Here is a 20347-nt window from a genome sequence, read left to right as displayed (position 1 = left end):
GCACGTAGAGGACGCGCGTAATTGCGTGGCGGCGCTTTGAATGATTGGCGAGTCACAACACTTTTCCCCCCTTTGAAATTGTTGCACTGGTCCTGATGGAGGTGTCCTGGCGATGGCTAACGTCCATAGGCGTTGTTCAACTCGCCGTAAAGTCTCGAGGAGGCGGCGTTCCGTGTGGACGGAAGTGTCCGTGATGATAAAGGGTCGAGATGACAGGAGACATAAGGGTCGAATCTGCTGGGGCCCCATGCACAAATCTGCCCGTTGTGGCAAGTCCAGTTGATATAACAGGAGACATGGGCGATGTGTCTGGGTCCGTTGGAGGAGGAGGCGAGTAGATTGGCTCTGACAGAGAATGGTCATCCAGTTCCTGCATGGGCATGTCTCCTGGTGGCATCCGTTCTTGTGCTGGCATCGCGATGATGGTGAGAAGGCTGCGTTGTGAGTATTGAGAGATGCCAAGATCCCGAGCATCAGGTAGAGCAGAAGGTGCTGTAGCGGCATTCGGAACAGGCATTGCCGGCACACGAGGCCGAAGCTGGTCTGAATGATGCACTGCAACACCTGTGTCCGTCTGAATTTCATACAGGCGTCGGCCATGGTGTTGGTAAGATGCGGCCCGGGCTCCATTTTGGCCGCCTGCCATATCCCCATACCCAGACGAGGTCATCGGCAGTGAACCGGCCAAGTGAAGGCACCTGCGGCCATGCGGTGGAAGGCCGCAGAAGATGAAGTAGCGTGCGGGGCTGTCGGCCATGTAAGAGCTCAGCCGGGCTGTGGTCGCCCATGGGGGTGAAACAGTAAGACACCAGGAACTGGAGAAGCGCCTCATCAGCAGCAGAAGAAGTCAGAACTTTCCGCATCTGAGCCTTAAATGTGCGGACCAGTCGTTCAGCCTCGCCGTTTGATTGTGGATGGAATGGCGGGGCCATGACATCCATAACGCAGTGACGAGCACAAAAATCCGCAAATTCGGAAGAGGCAAATTGTGGACCATTAACAGTAACAAGAGTGAAGGGGAGGCCTTCCAAAGAAAAAATGTGTGCGAGAGCACTTGTGGTTGCTGCGGTGGTAGGCGACGTGCAACGGACAATGAAAGGAAAGTTAGAGTAGGCGTCAATTACAAGGAGCCAATAAGTACCTAAAAAGGGTCCCGCAAAGTCAGCATGAATGCGCTCCCAGGGCTTCTCAGGCAAAGGCCACGGTGACAAAGATGACTTCGGGGCAGCGGCCTGTGACGCACAAGGGCCGCAGGCGGCGACCATGTGTGCTATTTCAGAGTTGATGCCAGGCCAGCACACATGACGGCGCGCCAAAGATTTTGTGCGAGACACACCCCAGTGCCCTTGGTGAAGGAGGCGCAAGACCGAAGCACGCAAAGACGCAGGTACCACAACATGCGGCGAAGCATTGTCAGTGGAAAGGAGGATAACACCATCCCTAGCCGTGAGGTGGTAGCGCAAAGCATAGTAGTTCCGCAACAGATCAGAAGTCTTAGCAGACGGGTGATCTGGCCAACCCTTCTGAATACAGCGTAAAACCTGGGACAGGGTAGGGTCAGAACCCGTAGCAGCTGCCAGCCTGTCCCCAGTGATGGGGAACCCATCCACAACCCGCTGATCAGCAACATCCAGGTGGAAACACAAAAGTTCGTCCCTATTGAATGCCAGATCAGGACCCATGGGAAGGCGAGACAGAGCATCAGCATTTGCATGTTGAGCCGTTGGCCGGAAATGAATCTCATAATTGAAACGAGACAAGTAAAGAGCCCAACGCTGGAGGTGGTGAGCAGCCTTGTCGGGAAGTGACGTTGATGGATGAAACAAGGTAACAAGTGGTTTGTGATCCGTAACAAGATGAAATTTTGAGCCATTGAGAAAAACACCAAACTTATGAAGAGCATAAATAATGGCCAAAGCTTCTTTCTCAATTTGAGAACACTTTTGTTGGGCATCTGTGAGCGTTTTGGAGGCATAAGCAATGGGTTGTTTCGAACCATCAGAAAAACGGTGCACAAGGACTGCACCGAGCCCTTATTGAGAGGCATCTGTGGCAAGAACAAGATGTTGGCCAGGTCGATAAGTAGCCAGGCACAGGGCCTGTTTCAGCATAGTCTTCAATTTCTGGGAAGCCACATCGCATGATGCGGACCAGTGAAAAGGCACGTTTTTATGCAACAGGCGATGCAATGGCTGAGCCACCAAAGCTGCAGACGGTAAAAACTTGTGATAGTATGCTATTTTCCCCAAGAAGGCCTGCAGTTCCTTAACAGATGTAGGGCGAGGAAGGGCATCGATCACGGTGACAGTTGCTGAAGCGGACGAATACCATCCCGAGAGAGTTGAAACCCCAAGTACGTGATAGATGCCTGAAAAAATTGTGATTTCTGAAGAGTACACTTGAGACCGGCAGTCTGTAAGATATGAAAAAGTGTGCGGAGATTTTGAAGATGTTCTTCAGTGGTGGAGCCAGTGACAACAATGTCGTCCATGTAATTGATACACCCAGGGACAGTGAGCAATAATTGTTCCAAGAATCGCTGAAAGAGAGCAGGGGTGCTAGCAACCCTGAAAGGCAAGTGTTGGTATTGATAGAGGCCGAAAGGCATGTTAAGGACCAGAAACTGCGGGGAAGCAGCGTCTAGAGGAAGTTGATGATAAGCTTCCGACAGGTCAATTTTAGAAAAATACTGGCCTCCAGCAAGTTTAGTGAACAGTTCTTCAGGTCGGGGAATAGGGTAAGTGTCGATGAGGCATTGAGCATTTACAGTGGCTTTGAAATCGCCACAGAGACGAAGATCACCATTTGGCTTAGCAACGACAACGACAGGAGAGGACCATTCACTGGAAGTGACAGGAAGCAAGACCCCTGAAGTAGTGAGATGATCCAGCTCCCATTTTACCCGATCACGAAGGGCCACAGGAATGGGCCGAGCCCGAAAAAACTTAGGCCGAGCAGTGGGTTTGAGCGTGATATGAGCTTTAAAGTCGTTTGCACGGCCTAACCCAGGAGAAAAAGGGGACGAAAATGTCATCAACAAGGAATCCAATTGAGCATAAGGAATAGCATCAGAGACAATATTGACAGAGTCATCTATGGAGAACCTAAAAACACGAAAGGAATCGAAACCAAAAAGATTCTCTGCATTACTCTGGTCAACCACAAGTATGGGAACAGTGCGAACGACGGATTTGTAAGATACCTCAGCATTAAATTGTCCCAAGAGAGAAATCTTCTGCTTATTGTAGGTCCGTAATTGCCGAGTGACAGGTGACAGGATTGGAGAACCCAATTGAAGATACGTCTGAGAATTAATTATAGTGACAGCAGAACCGGTATCCATCTGCATGCGAACATCTCGACCAAGGATTTGGACATTGAAGAATAACTTCCCTGAAAGGGAAGAAGTGCAATTGACAGACAACACAGAATCAGAATCAGCGTCATGTTCATGAACATCATGTATGCGGTTGGATTTGCACACGGAAGACCCATGACCTTTCTTTTTGCAGTTGTGACACACTGCCCAACATTGGGGATAATCCTCGCGTGAATGTTTCGTAAAACACAGTGGACATGAAGGAAGATGCCGGGGCTTTTGCTGCAGTTTCTTAGCGGGTTGTTTACGGTTAGGCCGAAGCTGTGTGTGGGAGCGCACTGCGGCCATGTCAGCCGGCGGAGACGCGCCGCACACTTCGTCAACAGCACACAGAGGTTGTATTTCCCTGACATCACCCCACGCCTCTATTTGCGCCCCAGTAGTGCGAGAAATTTCAAAAGACTGCGCAATGGAGAGAACTTCATCTAGAGTTGGATTTGCCAACTGAAGGGCACGTTGCCGAACTTCTTTGTCCGGCGCCGACCGGATAATAGTATCCCGTACCATGGAATTGGCATAGGATTCTTTGTGAACGTCAGTAACAAATTGACACTTTCGACTGAGGCCATGAAATTCAGCAGCCTAAGCGCGACAGGATTGATGCGGCTGTTTTTGACAACGATAAAAGGCAACACGAGAGGCTACCACATGCATTTGCTTTTGAAAATAGACAGACAGAAGTGAGCACATTTCAGCAAAGGACAAAGACACAGGATCCTTCAAAGGAGCCAATTGCAACAACAACCGATACATTTGAGGTGAAAGCCAGGAAACGAACAGAGACTTACATGCTTGTTTGTCCATGACATGAAATGCCAAAAAGTGCTGTCAAAGATGTTTTTCATAATCGGACCAGTCTTCTGCCATCTCGTCGTAAGGAGGAAAAGGAGGTATGACCAACGACGAGAAACGCCCCGCATTTGATGCCGCGACGAAATCGCGAATCGCCGCTGTTAGAAGCGTTTGCTGTTCAAGGAGATTTTGCAATAGTTGCTCAACAGTAGCCATGGAAAACTGTGGGTCAACAGTGAAAAGGAAAAATCCACTACCTCATTGCCAATTGTTATAATGTCAAGTTGAACACACATATTTCAGAACGACACAACACACATAAGTCACAGAGTAAGTTGACAAGTAAGACATGTGCACATGTTAACATTCGAATGAGCACTGAGTCCCACTATAGCGGCCGCTGCTCGGCTGGCCGCATAGGTGGCGTAGTTGCTGCATGGCTGGCAGACAGCGCTGCATGTAGAGGATGCACGTAATTGCGCGGCGGCGCTTTGAATGATCGGCGAGTCACAACAGGCCTTTTCTGTTTATTTTCTACTGAAGTGGTTTCTTCACAATTACAGTTTGAGAATGTATATTGTAATCAATAATTTCTTTTACAAGAACTCACAACATCTGAAAGACAGAACTCGTGTTTACATTTCAACAAGTGAATAATTGAAGCTGCATCTGGTGTGCTTCTCATTTATTTATAGTTTGCTATTCGATGCTAGAATATTCTGAAAAATTAAACTTTTCTAATTACAATACTTTTCAATTAGTACCTTAGTTATGAACAAATTTTATGTTTCTGGATTCTACAATTTTAATATTTCAATACAAACATTATTATTTAAATTAATAACAGGTTTGACATAAAAATTTTTAGATTTCACATGTTTGTTTAAATTATGACCTTCCCATAATTTTCATCTGGTGACATGCTTTCCATAAAACTAATTGCATATTATTGATCATGTATCAGATATCTACACTCTTTAAGTAAAAAATTTAACCTGTCCCAAATAAAATTCTTGAAATTTATGGTTATCTATTTGTTGCTCATTACAAATGTAAGGTACAGTATAAAACAAAAATGCAATATTAAACAAATAGTTTTTTTTTCAAGAGTGTATCTCTACTTATCATTCTGTAATGCAAAATGATCAATAGGACAAAAAAACAAATGGAAGGCACTTATCAGTAACAGCCCACAATGAATCCAAATATTACCTTCATATGGTCATTTGTGTAGTGTTATACCCTTACAAAACTGTATCTTCACTGAAGGAACCTTGCCCACCCCCTGATGCATTTCACACTGCAGCTTCTTGCAAGAAATTATTACTTATTCTTATAAAACTCTTTCTTACTTTATCATGTAGCTCTAAATCATGTATGTTTAAAATATATTGTCACTAAATTCAGATATTTTTTGTAGCAGTAAACTGTTTGTCACATTTAGAAACACTTCTATGTTCAAATTGTAGTGTAGTCCCCTTAAGTACAAAGTTGTGATATCTGTCAGCTTCTTTTACTTACTTATGTTCACTTTTACACATCACAGTTTCAGCTGTTCTCAAGTTCTTCTTGGTACCATTTAATTCACTTCTGAAGTACTGAAACTGCCATTTTCCTTTGTATTTATTTTATCCCATTTACCTAACTGTAACAAATTTGCATCTTTTGCAGTTGTTGATGCTAATGAGAAAGCTAGTTTTAAAGTTAAGTTGTTCATATGTGAAAGACAGTAAACTTGCAGTAATAATGCTAATGCTTGAAATGGACAGAATTTTGTTATATTTTATGTACAAACCATCCAATTTTATTTTTCAGGACAATGTAACTGCCAGAACAATACAGCTGGTCATAATTGTGAGTTATGTGCAAAAGGATTTTATGGAAATGCTTTACAAGGGTCAGCATTTGATTGCATGCCATGTCCTTGTCCAAATGGTGGACCCTGTCTTTACAATGGAAGCAATATTGTTTGCCTGGAATGTCCAGTTGGTTATACAGGTACACTTGTGTTAAAGTTTAATACAAGCACTGACACGTCCTCTTTTATTATATATAAATGAGACAAGTTTAACACAGCTAGATAATAACTTTCTCAACACAAGACTGTGTCCAGCTGGCACAATGTAGGGTACAGTGTGTGTGTGTGTGGGGGGGGGGGGGGTTTCATGTGCATGTGCTTGTGCATGTGTGTATTCCCTAGCTCAACAGAGGATTGATTCCAAAAGCTGGCAAGTTTTCTTTCTCTTTTGTATGAGCTTTTCAATGCCTCAAAACTTCGGCCGTTTGGTGATTGGTCTGCTTTGCCCCTAAATTATTTACCATCCAGTTATGTTATTTTAATCTTTTACATCTTTAACAAAAACACAGTTTTACATATTTAATAACAACATAATTTTTAATCAATTTTATTCATTGATCACAATCGTTGTGTGTCATCACATTTACAGTTTTTGCTATATTTTGTATAATTACTTAACCATCATTTGTGTAATCAGTTACTCACTGCTTTCTCTAATGACGATGTAGGTGTTGGAATTTGTTCTTCTATTGGTCAGTTTTGTAGTAAGCTCAGCACAGCGTGTTTTAATTTGTTAGGAACATATAACATGAACCACCCACTTCAGTTATGGTTTGTGACTAGCTGAGTACCTGGTGTTGCCAGGGCATGTATTTGTTTCAGTTTCCTATTAGTCCATTTCCTGTCCCCCTTCGCTGTCCATTTCCTCCTCCTCCCATCTCTGTTCACCTATTATTCCTCCTCTCTCAACCGTCTTCTCCTCCACCTCTCTCTGTCCACCTCCTTCTCTCATCTTCAGTCTCCTTCTCTCATCTTCAGTCTCCTTCTGCCCCCTCTGCCTGCCCATCTCTTCCCCATCCTGTCTCTCCAGCCCCTTCTCTCCTTTCTCTGTCCATCTCCTTCTCTTTCCTTTCTCTGTCCATCTCCACCTTCTCTTCTCTCTGTCCATCTCCTCCTTCCCCACAACTGTGTCCATCTCCTCCTTCCCCCTCTCTGTCTCTCCATCTGCTCCCTGTCCATCACATCTAACCTAATAGGAACTTGCTGGTTCTTATCCACACATATTTTTAGTCAAATATCCCCTGTATCTCAAGTGGATTTTGGCTGCCCTTTCATTTTCATGCAGCTCAATCGTTATGATGTTTTATCTCCTGAAGTGTGTGTTTTACAGTGATATAATTTTGCAGGTACATTCAATGGTATGTGCAGATATTGTCTATGAAATGTGTGTGGAGTAGAGTTAGTAGCAAAGAAGTAATAAATTAAATTGCCATGCATGATGTGGCAGTTTCTCATGCATCTTAGCATTTATGATGTTATATCTCCTGAACTGAGTGTCACACAATGACGTAGTTTTGCATTTGTGTTCAGTGTTATACATGAGTACTGTCTGCAAAATGTCATGAATAGAGTTAGTAGTAAAGCAGTAATAAATCAGAATGTCATTCCTGATACAGCAGTTTTACTGCATGAACAGTGAAAATGTAGTAAGGGATAACCTTTTTTCTTTGATCATTTTGTGTAGTATGCCAGTGAGAAAAAGGTTTGTAAAGGTTTGAAATTATATCTAAATTTTGCTGCAAATGACTAAGTGGTCTCATTCTCAAATACTGGATGAATGAAGTCTAGGTTTTTGCACATCATGGACTAAACTTCGTTTCACCCCCATTCCCACCCCATTGACAGGTAGGTGGTTCTTACCCCCATAGTGCTTCTTTCCAGACATTAAATGATCTGTGTGTCAAGTTTCCAAATCGACCCAGAAGCTTAGGAGGAGCTGTGGAACATATATACAAACATTCTTACATTTTTATAATATGTTTGGATTCTTTTATGTGGTCAATGACACCACATTGTTTGTTGTAAATACTTTTATTCAAATGGTTCAAATGGCTCTGAGCACTATGGGACTTAACATCTATGGTCATCAGTCCCATACTTTTATTCTTTATTCTTTAATCACAATCATTGTGTATGATCACAATTACTGTTTCTTGTGCACTATAAGTAATCACATCACAGCTGTTTGTGTAATGAGACACTCACTGTTTTGCCCATTGGTGATACAGCTTTGTGTAACCTCTGACATTTGTTTCTCTTAGTTTGTAAATAATTTTAGTAAGTTTAACACAGCTTGACTTTAATTCTGTTAACAACATATGACGAAAACCACAAGTTTGGTTATTTTAGCTCTTTTACATGTTCAATGACACTGCATCTTTTCTAACCACTTTATTCAATGATCATTCTGTGAGATCACAATTACCATATCTGTTATATTTTATGTAATTACTTTACAACAGTACTATGTAATTAATCATTTGCTGCAATTTTGTGTGAGCACTTTGTAAGGATTTATCTTCTAATAGTTATTATTGCACAATCGATACATCACACTCGAGGAAGGTCAAGCAGTGTGTTTACTTGTTTACATCTCTTGTGGATGGCCCTGCCTGGATAGTGTAGTGTGCACAGTGTGCCATGTACACTTTCCATGCTGCTACCAGATGGTTGCCAGAATGTTAGGGATCATTGTTTCCAGATTTTATATTTAAGGTTACATACGACAATAAGATTATTTATATGATGATTGGTATATCTCAATGAGGATTTATTATAAAACTATTGACAGTGAGAGTTACTTATTTTATTGATTAAGACACTGTAGCTTTTGCCCTAATGTCTTATTTTGTTTAACTGCAGGCAGCCCAGTGATGTTCTAAGAGTGAAACTCTTTGAAACACAATAAATTGTTTTATTAAACAGCAGTGGTAGTTTTCATTAATCACTGGTGTTAGTGTCAATGAGCTGTGGCGCTGAACATGATGATTATTTGCAGGTGTTTTGCATTCACTATGCTTACCAATTTGTAAACTGAGCAATTTGTATTTGATTAAGCTAACCAAGAACCAGTGAAAACCAAGAAATTCTTTTTAATGAAGAGTTATACCATGTGGTGCTTGGTTCGCACAGGCTCCCAGTTGAATTAGGCCTATGGGAACTTACAGGCTTATAAGCTATGGCAGACTTATATTTATCAAGAGATTTGTACCACAGGTACACAATAAATAATGTTTAAATGATATTATAATTTTAGATAATGGGAATTCTTGGATGGAAAAATACATAAAATCCACACCTACATATGTATATAAACTACATAATCCACCAAACAATGCATTTCCTTCTCTGTTCCACTCGGAAATAGAGCAAGGGAAAAGTGATTGTCTAAAAGCATCCATACAAGCCCTAATTTCTCGCATTGTATCTTTGTGGTCATTATATGAAATGTACGTTGGTGGCAGTAGAACTGTTCTACAGTTGGCCACAAATTCCGATTCTCAAAATTTTTCTTCAAGGGTTCACATTTGAGTTCACAAAGCACCTCCGGAAAATAATACTTACATGCTGATTGAACCTAATGGTAACAACTCGTAGCACACCTCTGAATTGTGTTGATATGTTCCTTTAATCTGACCTGGAAGGGATCCCAAACATTCTAACTGTACTCAATAATGGGTCGCACTAGCATTGTAAATGCCATCTCCCCTATGGACAAGCTACACATTCCTGAAACTCTTCCAATAAAACAAAGTCTAGGACTTGCTTTCCGTACTACCAACCTGATGTGCTCATTCCATTTCATATCACTTTGCAACATTATGCCTAGATATTTAATCAATGTGATTATGTCAAGCAGCACCCTACTGATGCTGTACTCCAACATTTAAGGATTGTATTTGCTACTCGTCCACATTAACTTACATTTTTCTACATTTAGAGTAAGGTACCATTCATCAACCAACTAGTAATTGTATCAAAGTCAACTTGTATACTCCTACAGTCAGTCAATGATGACCCATTTATATCTGCATAGTTATGTTTGCGAGTGTGTATACTCTTACTAGAAAAAGAGCAAGAACTTGGAAGCTAATGTTAACAGTTCTGTGTTACATATTTCTGTGCACCACACACCAGTCTGTATTATATTTTTGATTTGACTCACCACCTAAGCCACAATGCAGGTGGGGATAACAATTTGTTTACTGAACCACACTTGAGTAGTGTCTTGCTATCTTGCTGTAATTAGTCTACAGAAGTATGATAACTATATTATTAATGATAAGTTCATGAGATAAAATATTAGTGGCCCAAGATGAATTGTTTCTATCAGTGAATACAGGTCCATCACAACCCGTTCCCAAGTGGTAATTGCAAAGGGAACTGCATAAAACAGACATCTGGAGTCAAAACACTTTGCAAAAGGCCATTGTTTACAGCAGGACTACATGTATTAAATGGGGCAAATAACTGGGTGCTAGCTAACAGGAGGCGTGCAATGTAGTTCAACAAGTCATGATATTGTCTCTTTTCAAATTATGCAAGGCGTCAGTTGCATCGACAGTCCAGTGGTGCACTTACAGTGCATGAAGGATACAGTTATTGTATGAAGTGTTTCTATGATGTTTTAAGCAATGTTTTTCTACCATGACTTGGATTCACTCATTCAGGTCACTGTGAACATGAATCAGGATGCTTATTTCAACATTCTTGATGAGAAAGTATTTCCTGTTCTTTTACAGCTTCCAGATGAGTAAGCTATGGACACTCCCATCTTCCAAGATTACAACACGCATGTTCACAGGACTGTACACATCCATTGTTGTTTTGACAAATACCCAAGTACTATATCACACCTGTCCCACCAAATCACCCAGTCTTAATCCCATAGGAAATATCTGGAACAGCAAGTGAAACTCAGCAAACAGTTTTCTTGCAAATTGGTAACCATAGGATAGGAACGCGGGTAAGCTACTACCAAAAGCATAGTAAATGCATTATTATAGCCAATATAGACATGAAGCCCACATCTACCACAGTAGTGCAATTTTATATGCCAACTAGCTCTTCAGATGATGAAGAGATTGAAGAAATGTATGGTGAGATAAAAGAAATTATTGAGATAATGAAGGGAGATGAAAATTTAATAGTCATGGGGCACTGGAATTTGATAGTATGACAGGGAAGAGAAGGAAAAGGTCAGATGGTTCAAATGGCTCTGAGCACTATGGGACTTAACATCTGAGTTGATCAGTCCCCTAGAACTTAGAACTACTTAAACCTAACTAACCTAAGGATATCACACACATCCACGCCCGAGGCAGGATTCGAACCTGTGACCGTAGTGGTCAGGCGGTTTCAAACTGAAGTGCCTAGAGCCGCTTGGCCACACCAACCGGCAAGGAAAAGTTGTAGGTGAATATGAAATGAGGGTAAGGAATGAAAGAGAAAGCCACCTGGTAGAATAACTTAATCATAGCTAACACTTGGTTTAAGAATCATGAAAGAAGGTTACATACGTGGAAGAGGCCTGGAGACACTGGAAGGTTTCAGACAGACCATATAATGGTAAGACAGAGATTTAGGAACCAGGTTTTAAACTGTAAGACATTTCGAGGGCAGAAGTGGGCTCTGACCACAACTGTAGATTAAAACTGAAGAAACTGTGAAGAGGTGGGAATTAAAGGAGAAGGGACCTGGATAAATTGAAAGAACCAGAGGTTGTAGAGAGCTTCAGAGAGAGCATTAGGGAACATTTGACAAATACAGGGGAAAGAAATACAGTACAAGAAGAATGAGTAGCTTTGAGAGATGAAATAGTGAAGGCAGCAGAGGATCAAGTAGGTAAAAAGACGAGGGCTAGTAGAAATCCTTGGGTAATTTAATGAGTTGAATTTAATTGATGAAAGGAGAAAATATAAAAATGTAGTAAATGAAGCAGGCAAAAAGGAATACAAACGTCTCAAAAATGAGATCGACAGGAAGTGCAAAATGGCTAAGCAGGGATGGCTAGAGGACAAATGTAACGATGTAAAGGCTTATCTCACTAGGGGTAAGACAGATACTGTCTACAGGAAAATTAAAGAGACCTTTGGAGAAAATAGAACCACTTGTATGAATATCAAGAGCTCAGATGGAAAACCAGTTCTGAGCAAAGAAGGGAAAGTGGAATGGTGGAAGGAATATATACAGGGCCTATAAAATGGCAACATACTTGAGGGCAATATTATGGAAATGGAAGAGGATGTAGATGAAGATGAAATGGGAGATATGATACTTCATGAAGAGTTTGACAGAGCACTGAAAGACCTAAGTCACCACCAGGTCCCAGGAATGAACAACATTCCATTAGAACTACTGATAGCCTTGGGAGAGCCAGCCATGACGAAACTCTTCCATCTCATAAGCCTCAGACTTCAAGAAGAATATAATAATTCCAATCCCAAAGAAAGCTGGTGTTGATAGGTGTGAAAATTACCAAACTATGAGTTTAATAAATCACAGCTGTAAAATACTAACACACATTCTTTACAGACGAATGGAAAGACTGGTAGAAGCCAACCTCGAGGTAGATCAGTTCGGATTCCATAGAAATGATGGAACATGCAAGGCAATACTGACCCTACAACTTATCTTAGAAGTTAGATTAAGGAAGGGGAACCTATGTTTCTAGCATTTGTAGACTTAAAGAAAACTTTTGGCAATGTTGACTGGAATACTCTCAAATTCTGAAGGTGGCAGGGGTCAAATACAGGGAGCGAAAGGCTATTTACAATTTATACAGAAACCAGATGGCAGTTGTAAGAGTTGAGGGGCACAAAAGGGAAGGGAGTGAGACAGGGTTGTAGCCTATCCCCAATGTTATTCAATCCATATAATGAGCAAGCAGTAAATGAAATAAAATGAAAATTCGGAGTAGGAATTAAAATCCATGTAGAAGATACAGAAACTTTGAGGTTTGCTGATGATATTGTAATTCTGTCAGAGACAGCAAAGGACCTGGAAAAGCAGTTGAACGGAATGGACAGTGTCTTGAAAAGAGGATATAAGATTAACATCAACAAAAGCAAAACAAGAACAATGGAATGTAGTCTAATTAAATCAGGTGATGCTGAGAGCATTAGATTATAACCTGAGACATTTAAAGTAGTAGCTGTGTTTTGCTATTTGAGGAGCAAAATAACTGATGATAGTCGAGGTAGAGGGGATACAAAATATTGGCAATGACAAGGAAAGTGTTTCTGAAGAAGAGAAATTTGTTAGCATCAAGTGTAGAGTTAAGTGTCAAGAATCTTTTCTGTAAGTATTTGCATGGAGTATAGCTTTGTATGGAAATGAAACATGGATGATAATAGACAAGAAGAGAATAGAAGCTTTCAAAACTGGTGCTACAGAAGAATGTTGAAGATTGGATGTGGTAGATCACATAACAAATGAGGAGGTACTGAATAGATTTGGGGAGAAGAGGAATTTGTGGCACAACTTGGACTAGAAAGAATCAGTTGGTAGGACATGTTCCGAGGTACCAAGGGATCACCAATTTAGTACTGGAGGGCAGTGTGGAGGGTAAAAATCGTAGAAGGAGACCAAAAGATGAATACACTAAGCAGATTCAGAAGAATGTAGGCTGCAGTCAGTACTTGGAGATGAAGCAGCTTGCACAGGATAGAGTTGCATGGAGAGCTGCATCAATCCAGTCTCCGGACTGAAGACCGTAACAACAACAACAACAACAACAGCAACAGAATCTAATTATCAATGAGGGCATCAGCTGCATGTGACATTCCTGAAGGTAGTTTTGGACTACCTTTTTTACTGAATTGAGTTCATTATCAGGGCTAGAGGTGGTGTTACACAGTATTTGCCTGATGTCTCGTAGGACGACTAATTTTTTGTCCTAAGTGCTTCTGCATGTGACATTCCTGAAGGTAGTTGTGGACTACCTTTTTTACTGAATTGAGGTCATTATCAGGGCTAGAGGTGGTGTTACACAGTATTTGCCTGATGTCTCGTAGGGCGACTAATTTTTTGTCCTAAGTGCTTATCCTCATGGCACTATAGCCACATTTAGGTCAGAGTAATCATGTATATTGTCATTAGTTGTGAGTTTTTTGTACAAATTGCAAACAATTTATTTTTATTTAACATTCTAAAGTATATTAGATTGTTAAGTTTGTACCCTTTTTGAACAACTTCTTCTTCTTCTTTCGATTTCGGCCATCTTTGGACCACGTTCAACAATTCACTTGCCCGGCTTTTTGATCTTTTTTTCTCTCTTCCCAATATTTCCTCATCATTTTCGAGTGGTTCCTCCTCCGCTCTTCCGACCATTTCCTGTTATTATTCTTTAGTTTTGTTTCTTCTGGAAAACACTTAATTTCGTTCACTATTTGTCTAAACTTTTCCCTGTCCCTGATTGACTCACGGGTGACATTAAAATAGGCCAAATCCTTTTTCACCATCTGTATCCATTTATTGTTGGTTTTTTCGTTCCTGTTACTATGTTCAAACACTTTTCTTGTTAGTCTGTTTCCATCCATCCTCGACAGGTGACCATAAAACGTTAGTCTGCGTTTACGCATTGCCTCACTCACTTTCTCAATAGTTTTGTATATTTCCTTATTACTCTTTAGCTTGTACTCTTCTCCAATCTTTCTCGGTCCTAATATTTTTCTCAAAATTTTCCTTTCTTTCTTTTCCATGTTTTCTATTTCCCCCTTTTTGTTAAGAGTTAGGCACTCCGATGCATACAGGCATTCTGGTCTAATGACAGTTTTATAATGTCTTAATTTAGCTTGAATCGAAATGTTTTTTTTGTTATATATGTCTTTGGTTTTTTGAAAAGCAAATTCCATTTTCCTTGCTCTCGCCTGGTTTGCACTCTTGTCTAAACCATTCACTTGAATTATTTCACCTAAATACTTAAATTTTTCTACTCTCTTAATATTGCCGTATTTAGTAATAAGATTTTTCTTGTTATTTCTATGATTAGACATATACACGGTTTTTTCAAATGAAATCTGCAGTCCAGCTCTGGCCGAAACTTCTTGTAGTTTCTCCAGGTAGTTCTGAGCTATTTCTTCGTTTTCTGTAACTATTGCCAGATCGTCTGCAAAAGCTAAACAGTCCACTTCTATTTTTTCTTTTTTTGTTCCAATTCTGATGTCATTCTTGGTGCCTTTGAGTTCTTTTTTCCATATTCTCAATATCTTTTCCAGTACGCAGTTGAAGAGGATTGGGGATAAACCATCACCTTGTCTAACACCTGTTTTAATTTCGAACTTCCTTGAAATTTCACCCATAAATTTAACTTTGGCCTTACTGTTTGTTAGCGTCTGTTTGATAATTTGAATTGTTTTCTTATCGACCCCAAATTCTTCCAATACTTTCAGTAATGTTTCTCTATCTACCGAGTCGTATGCTTTTTTGAAATCTACAAATACTATTGCAAATCTCTGGCCTCTTGAGATTCTGTAACGAATTAGTGTTTTCAGGTTAAATATTTGTTCAACACAGGATCTACCTTCTCTAAAACCTGCTTGATATTCACCTATTTTTTTATCCAGAACTGGCTCCACGATTTGAAGTAATTTCCTTGACAAAATTTTGTATCCTACTGGTAGTAGCGAGATCCCTCTATAATTATTAACATTCATCTTATCCCCCTTTTTGTGTAGTGGGTGTATCAGGGCACACTGCCAGTCTTCAGGAATTCTTTCTTCGTCCCAGATCTTCTTAAACATATGTTCCAAAACTTGTGGGAGGTTGGTATCCATTATTTTTAGGATTTCTGGTACTATGGAGTCTTCACCTGGGGCTTTATTGTTTTTTAGACTGTGTATTATGTGTTTTATTTCTTCAGCGTCTGGAGGTTTTGACTCGGTATTAGTATTTCGGTGGTTTTCAAAACTCATTTTATCTTTGGGTGGTTCACAATTTAGTAGATTCTCGAAATATTTTGCTAATATTTCACAATTAGTCTTGTTTGTCAAACCTAGCTTGTTCTCTTCATCTTTAAAACATAAATTTGGGGATTGGTATTTGGTTAGCTGTTTTCTAAAAGTTTTGTAGAAATCTCTAGAATTATTTCTTTTAAAGTCTTCCTCAATCTGTTCTAGGTTATCCTGAAATTGTCTTCTTTTTTTATTACAGAAAAGCTTGGCTGTTTCTCTTCTCTGGATTTTAAAATTGTCAAGATCTTGAGGATCTTTTGTGGAGTTCCATTTCTACCACAATTTCTGTCTCTTCTCCAGGTTCTCATCACATTCACTGTCCCACCATGGATGTCTTCTTACTCTTTTCACGAGACAATTTTCTTTTGCTATTTCAACTATTTCGTTTTTGATCTCCTCCCATCCTGCTTCCTTATTTATTGTGGATATGCCATCGCTATCTTTGTGCAATGCTCTTTGAAACCGTTGTTTAATTTCTTCATTTTTTAAAGTTTCTGTGTTATATTTTGGAATTTTGTAAAAGGTTTTCTTCTCTTTTCGAAATGGGAGTGGTCTGAATTTAATCGTAGTCAAATAGTGGTCTGAATCAACATCAAGGCTTTTCAGCACTTTAGTGTTTTGAATTTCTTCTTGACAATGAAGTGAGATAGCCACATGGTCAATTTGGAATTCTCCGAGAAGTGGATTTGGTGATCTCCATGTTTTAGTTTTTCGGCTCAGCTTTTTGAAATGTGTTGTCATTATTTTCAAGTTGAAATGCCTACATACCTCTATAAGCCTTTCTCCATTTTTTGAAGTTCTTTTGTGACCTGGGAAGAGGCCTACTGTTCCATGGTATTTTTTCTCCCTTCCTATTTGTGCGTTAAAATCGCCTACTAACATTTTTATGTTCTTCTTTGAGCATCTATCCAGTTCCATTTCAAGTATCTCCCAAAATTCTTCAACTTTCTCCGGGTTATTTTTGTTGTCCTGGTTTATGGGTGCATGACAGTTGATTATAGAGTATCCTTTGTTTTTACATTTAATCTCAAGAATGGATAGTCTCTCAGAACTTGAGTAGAAGTTAGTAACTGAATCTAAAATTGAGTGATGTACCAGAAATGCTGTTCCCAGGTATGGCATTTGTTTCATTAAGATTTTACCTGGTTTTCCTTTAAATAAACGATAGTTTTCAAAATCTAAAGCAGTTTCATCTAAAAACCTTGTTTCTTGTAATGCACATATTAAAATTTCTTTCTGGTTCAGCTTTTCAATCAATAATTTCAATTTTCCTACTTTAATTAGAGAGTTTACATTTAGGGTTGCAAACATAGTTGCTTTCTTAAATTTCAGTGTTGAGGGCTGCATGCATGTTGGTTGGGGTCCTCCAAAATCCTTTGACCCCTTTGCATTGTTTCTACGAACAACGGAGGATTTGCCATTCGGTCTACCTCTTGGAGTAGTGTCTATCTTTGACGACGTTCCCATCATGCTTTGCAGTAATTGTTGGATAATAAATTGGGGGATCGGGTTTCCCCGAATCCGAAATTAAAACCAAGGTAGTAAGCCCTGGAGTTAGCTCTTCCGCTCTCTCTGCCATTGGGAAATTGTTCCTCTTCCGCCATTGAGACCGTTGGCTGGGTTTCACCTAGTAACCCTAGGCAGGGGCCCTATGACAGGGTGCTACCATCTGGAGCCGGACGGACCCTGGTTTTTTTACGAGGTTGTTACTCCTCCCCCTCCACACTTCCCCATCCTCTTGTTTTTAGATGGGCCCGGGCTTGGGACCGGCTTGCGGCGGTGTTATTTGAACAACTTAATTGTTCAATCAGTCAATGCTAGACAGGTGTTACAGAATCTTTGATAATTCCAGACAACTGACAGTATTATTATTGTAATTTTTATTCACGGTGCATTAGACTGTCACCAAATAAAAATGTATACTGCTACATTGCTAATGATATATTAAATTTGAAGTACAATATAAAAAAACACAATTTTCTGTCTGATGCAGTATCACACACAGCAATCCAAGTAGTAGTTTTCACTATTTAATTTGGTAAAAATTTTGTTGATGGAATTTCACTTTTGGTTTTTGTAGGACCTCGCTGTAATATCTGTGAAGATGGGTATTATGGAGATCCTGATGGCATTAATGGACCTGTCATGCCGTGTCAGCCTTGTGAGTGCAATGGTAACATTGATTTCAATGTTACTGGGAACTGTAATGCTACTACTGGAGTATGCCTGAAATGCATTTTCAATACAGAAGGAGAACAGTGTGAAAGATGCTCACAAGGTAAGCAGATAACAAATACAATGTAATGACTAAAATTGGTGATTAATAAACTAAATGATCACCTTCTTTGTCTTTCTGTTTTTCAGTGTTTGATTTACCGTATTTACCCAAATATAAGATGACCCTGAATATAAAAAGACCCCCCTTTCTTACTTAAAAAATGTTCCTCAAGAAAACTGTTTATAACATATTCTGACAAATTAGAATTACAAACTCACACTGACATAAGGCATCTGCTTAAAAAGTAATATTACACCTGTTCTAAACTTAGGCCATTTATCCCTTGCCTACGTTTTGACAATACAAGGAATAATAAAATAGGCAAAAAGAACATTTTTACATTATTTTTTATCTTCACTGCTATTTTCTATTTATTTAGCCTGACATCTGTGGTATCACTATTTCTAATCATTGTCAGCATCCTAACAGGACAGCTATGAAACTTTATATCTTCGTTGTTGCAGATATTTGGCATTTCCAAATATTTTGCGTTTCTGAGGTTGTGATTGGGTGGGACCTGAGAAAACACATACTGGATTTCATTTCTATACTGATGTGAGCATTTTAAATGTCTGTTGGTTCCAAACATATTGCCTGCCCGCCACTCTCTCATTGACTTTGTAGAATCAGCAGCTGACACAACCCCTATTGTTCCCGTCATACCACATGGCGAGCATTGACAATATTTCTGCATGAAATACAGATCACTGGCCCCAATCTAGACTTTTAGCATCTTAGGCAGAACTGTATGATGTGTTGAGTACTTGTCCAACTTTAAAATCAATTCGATTCTGAGTACAAATGGGTTCAGGCAAACTGCATTTTAAACATGACAGATGTTCGTAAAAAGCCAAAGTACACAAAATAGATTCCCCATGAGAGGAGGGGGGACAAGGGGGGAGGGGGGGGGGGGGGGAACAGGACGAAATTTGCTGCCCTCTCACCACTCCCCACCCTGCAGTCAATGTAGTTCTTAGCCAAACTGGTGTCACTGTCCCCCACCTGCCCCCTCCAACTCTTCTATAGTGTACTTGAGCTACAGTGAACATAGCTGGCAGTATACTCTAGGATACAAACCATATTTAACAACAGAAACTAATATGTAAATAAAAGATCACAATCACAATTCAGTCCAGTTCTTAAACTTTCACTTGTCCCGCGATCCAGTACCATCTGTTGGTACTATCTCGACAATGGGTCTTTCCACCGTAATTTATTCTTGTGATGCCAACTGCATTCAGTTCAGTGTGATTTATATCGCTTGTTAGACATTTAGTTCCGGATTAATTTTTTTCTCGTTTCCTCTGATTAAAACCTGGTGACATTTCCCCCAGTATTCTAATACGTGAACAGCAACTGAATTTCTCATTTTCAGCTCACTTGGTAAATCATTACAGTTTCTCACAACTAAATAGAATACTGACTTGGATTCAGAATCAACTGATGTTTTTGAAGGACAAGATTTTCACCTTAAAAGCAGCTTAAATGTATAATATGAATGTGCTACCCAAACATGTATGAGAACTTCTATTGCAGACCTGTTCAAATACAACAAAAGTTTGTAAATTGACAGAATTTGATGCTATTTCCTCCTGTGTTTCACAAAATTGTCCATTTTTAAGCAGAGCATTAGATTGTTGTAGTGGCTAATACATAGTTTCTTGTGCATCCCTTCCACATTGCACTGGCACTAGAAGTCAGATGTTATGTTATTGTTCGAGTTAGGTCAATACTGTAGCGCTTTGGCACATTGGAAAGTCTCGATGCTATTAAAATGAAAGCATTGTTTGCTAAGTCCTACACTCCTGAATTCCTCAAAATTAATTTTTATGAAACCTCAATAGCTAAAGCTTCATTTGTAAATGTAAGACAACCCCTGTATTAATTGATTAACGTATGTAAAAATGTTGATCTGAACATCAATAGTTTAATCTGTGAATATAAGATGACACCGTATGTTTTGAATGATGAATTTGGGAAAAACTCTTGTCTTATAATTGGCTAAATATGGTATTTTGTTTCCTTTTTTTTAGTGCCATATAATGATGCAGAAAGTATCATCAGCAGCATGTATGTTGTTGTGGACT

At 39.8% G+C, this 20347-nt stretch overlaps 1 protein-coding gene across 1 annotated transcript in view; it reads left to right on the top strand.

Annotated features, from left to right (window-relative positions):
• LOC124613585 (laminin subunit gamma-1-like) overlaps positions 1-20347 on the top strand; it is a 193811-nt gene that overhangs the window by 54051 nt on the left and 119413 nt on the right. Inside the window, exons 7-8 of the mRNA XM_047142301.1 lie at positions 5987-6169; positions 18063-18260. Of these exons, the coding sequence (XP_046998257.1) occupies positions 5987-6169; positions 18063-18260 (381 nt within the window). The remainder of the gene's footprint in view (positions 1-5986; positions 6170-18062; positions 18261-20347) is intronic.

This window comes from Schistocerca americana, chromosome 4, assembly GCF_021461395.2.
Source record: "Schistocerca americana isolate TAMUIC-IGC-003095 chromosome 4, iqSchAmer2.1, whole genome shotgun sequence".
Lineage (NCBI taxonomy): Eukaryota > Metazoa > Arthropoda > Insecta > Orthoptera > Acrididae > Schistocerca > Schistocerca americana.
Note: the sequence above shows the minus strand (reverse complement) of the source record. Positions and strands in the feature narration are given on the sequence as shown.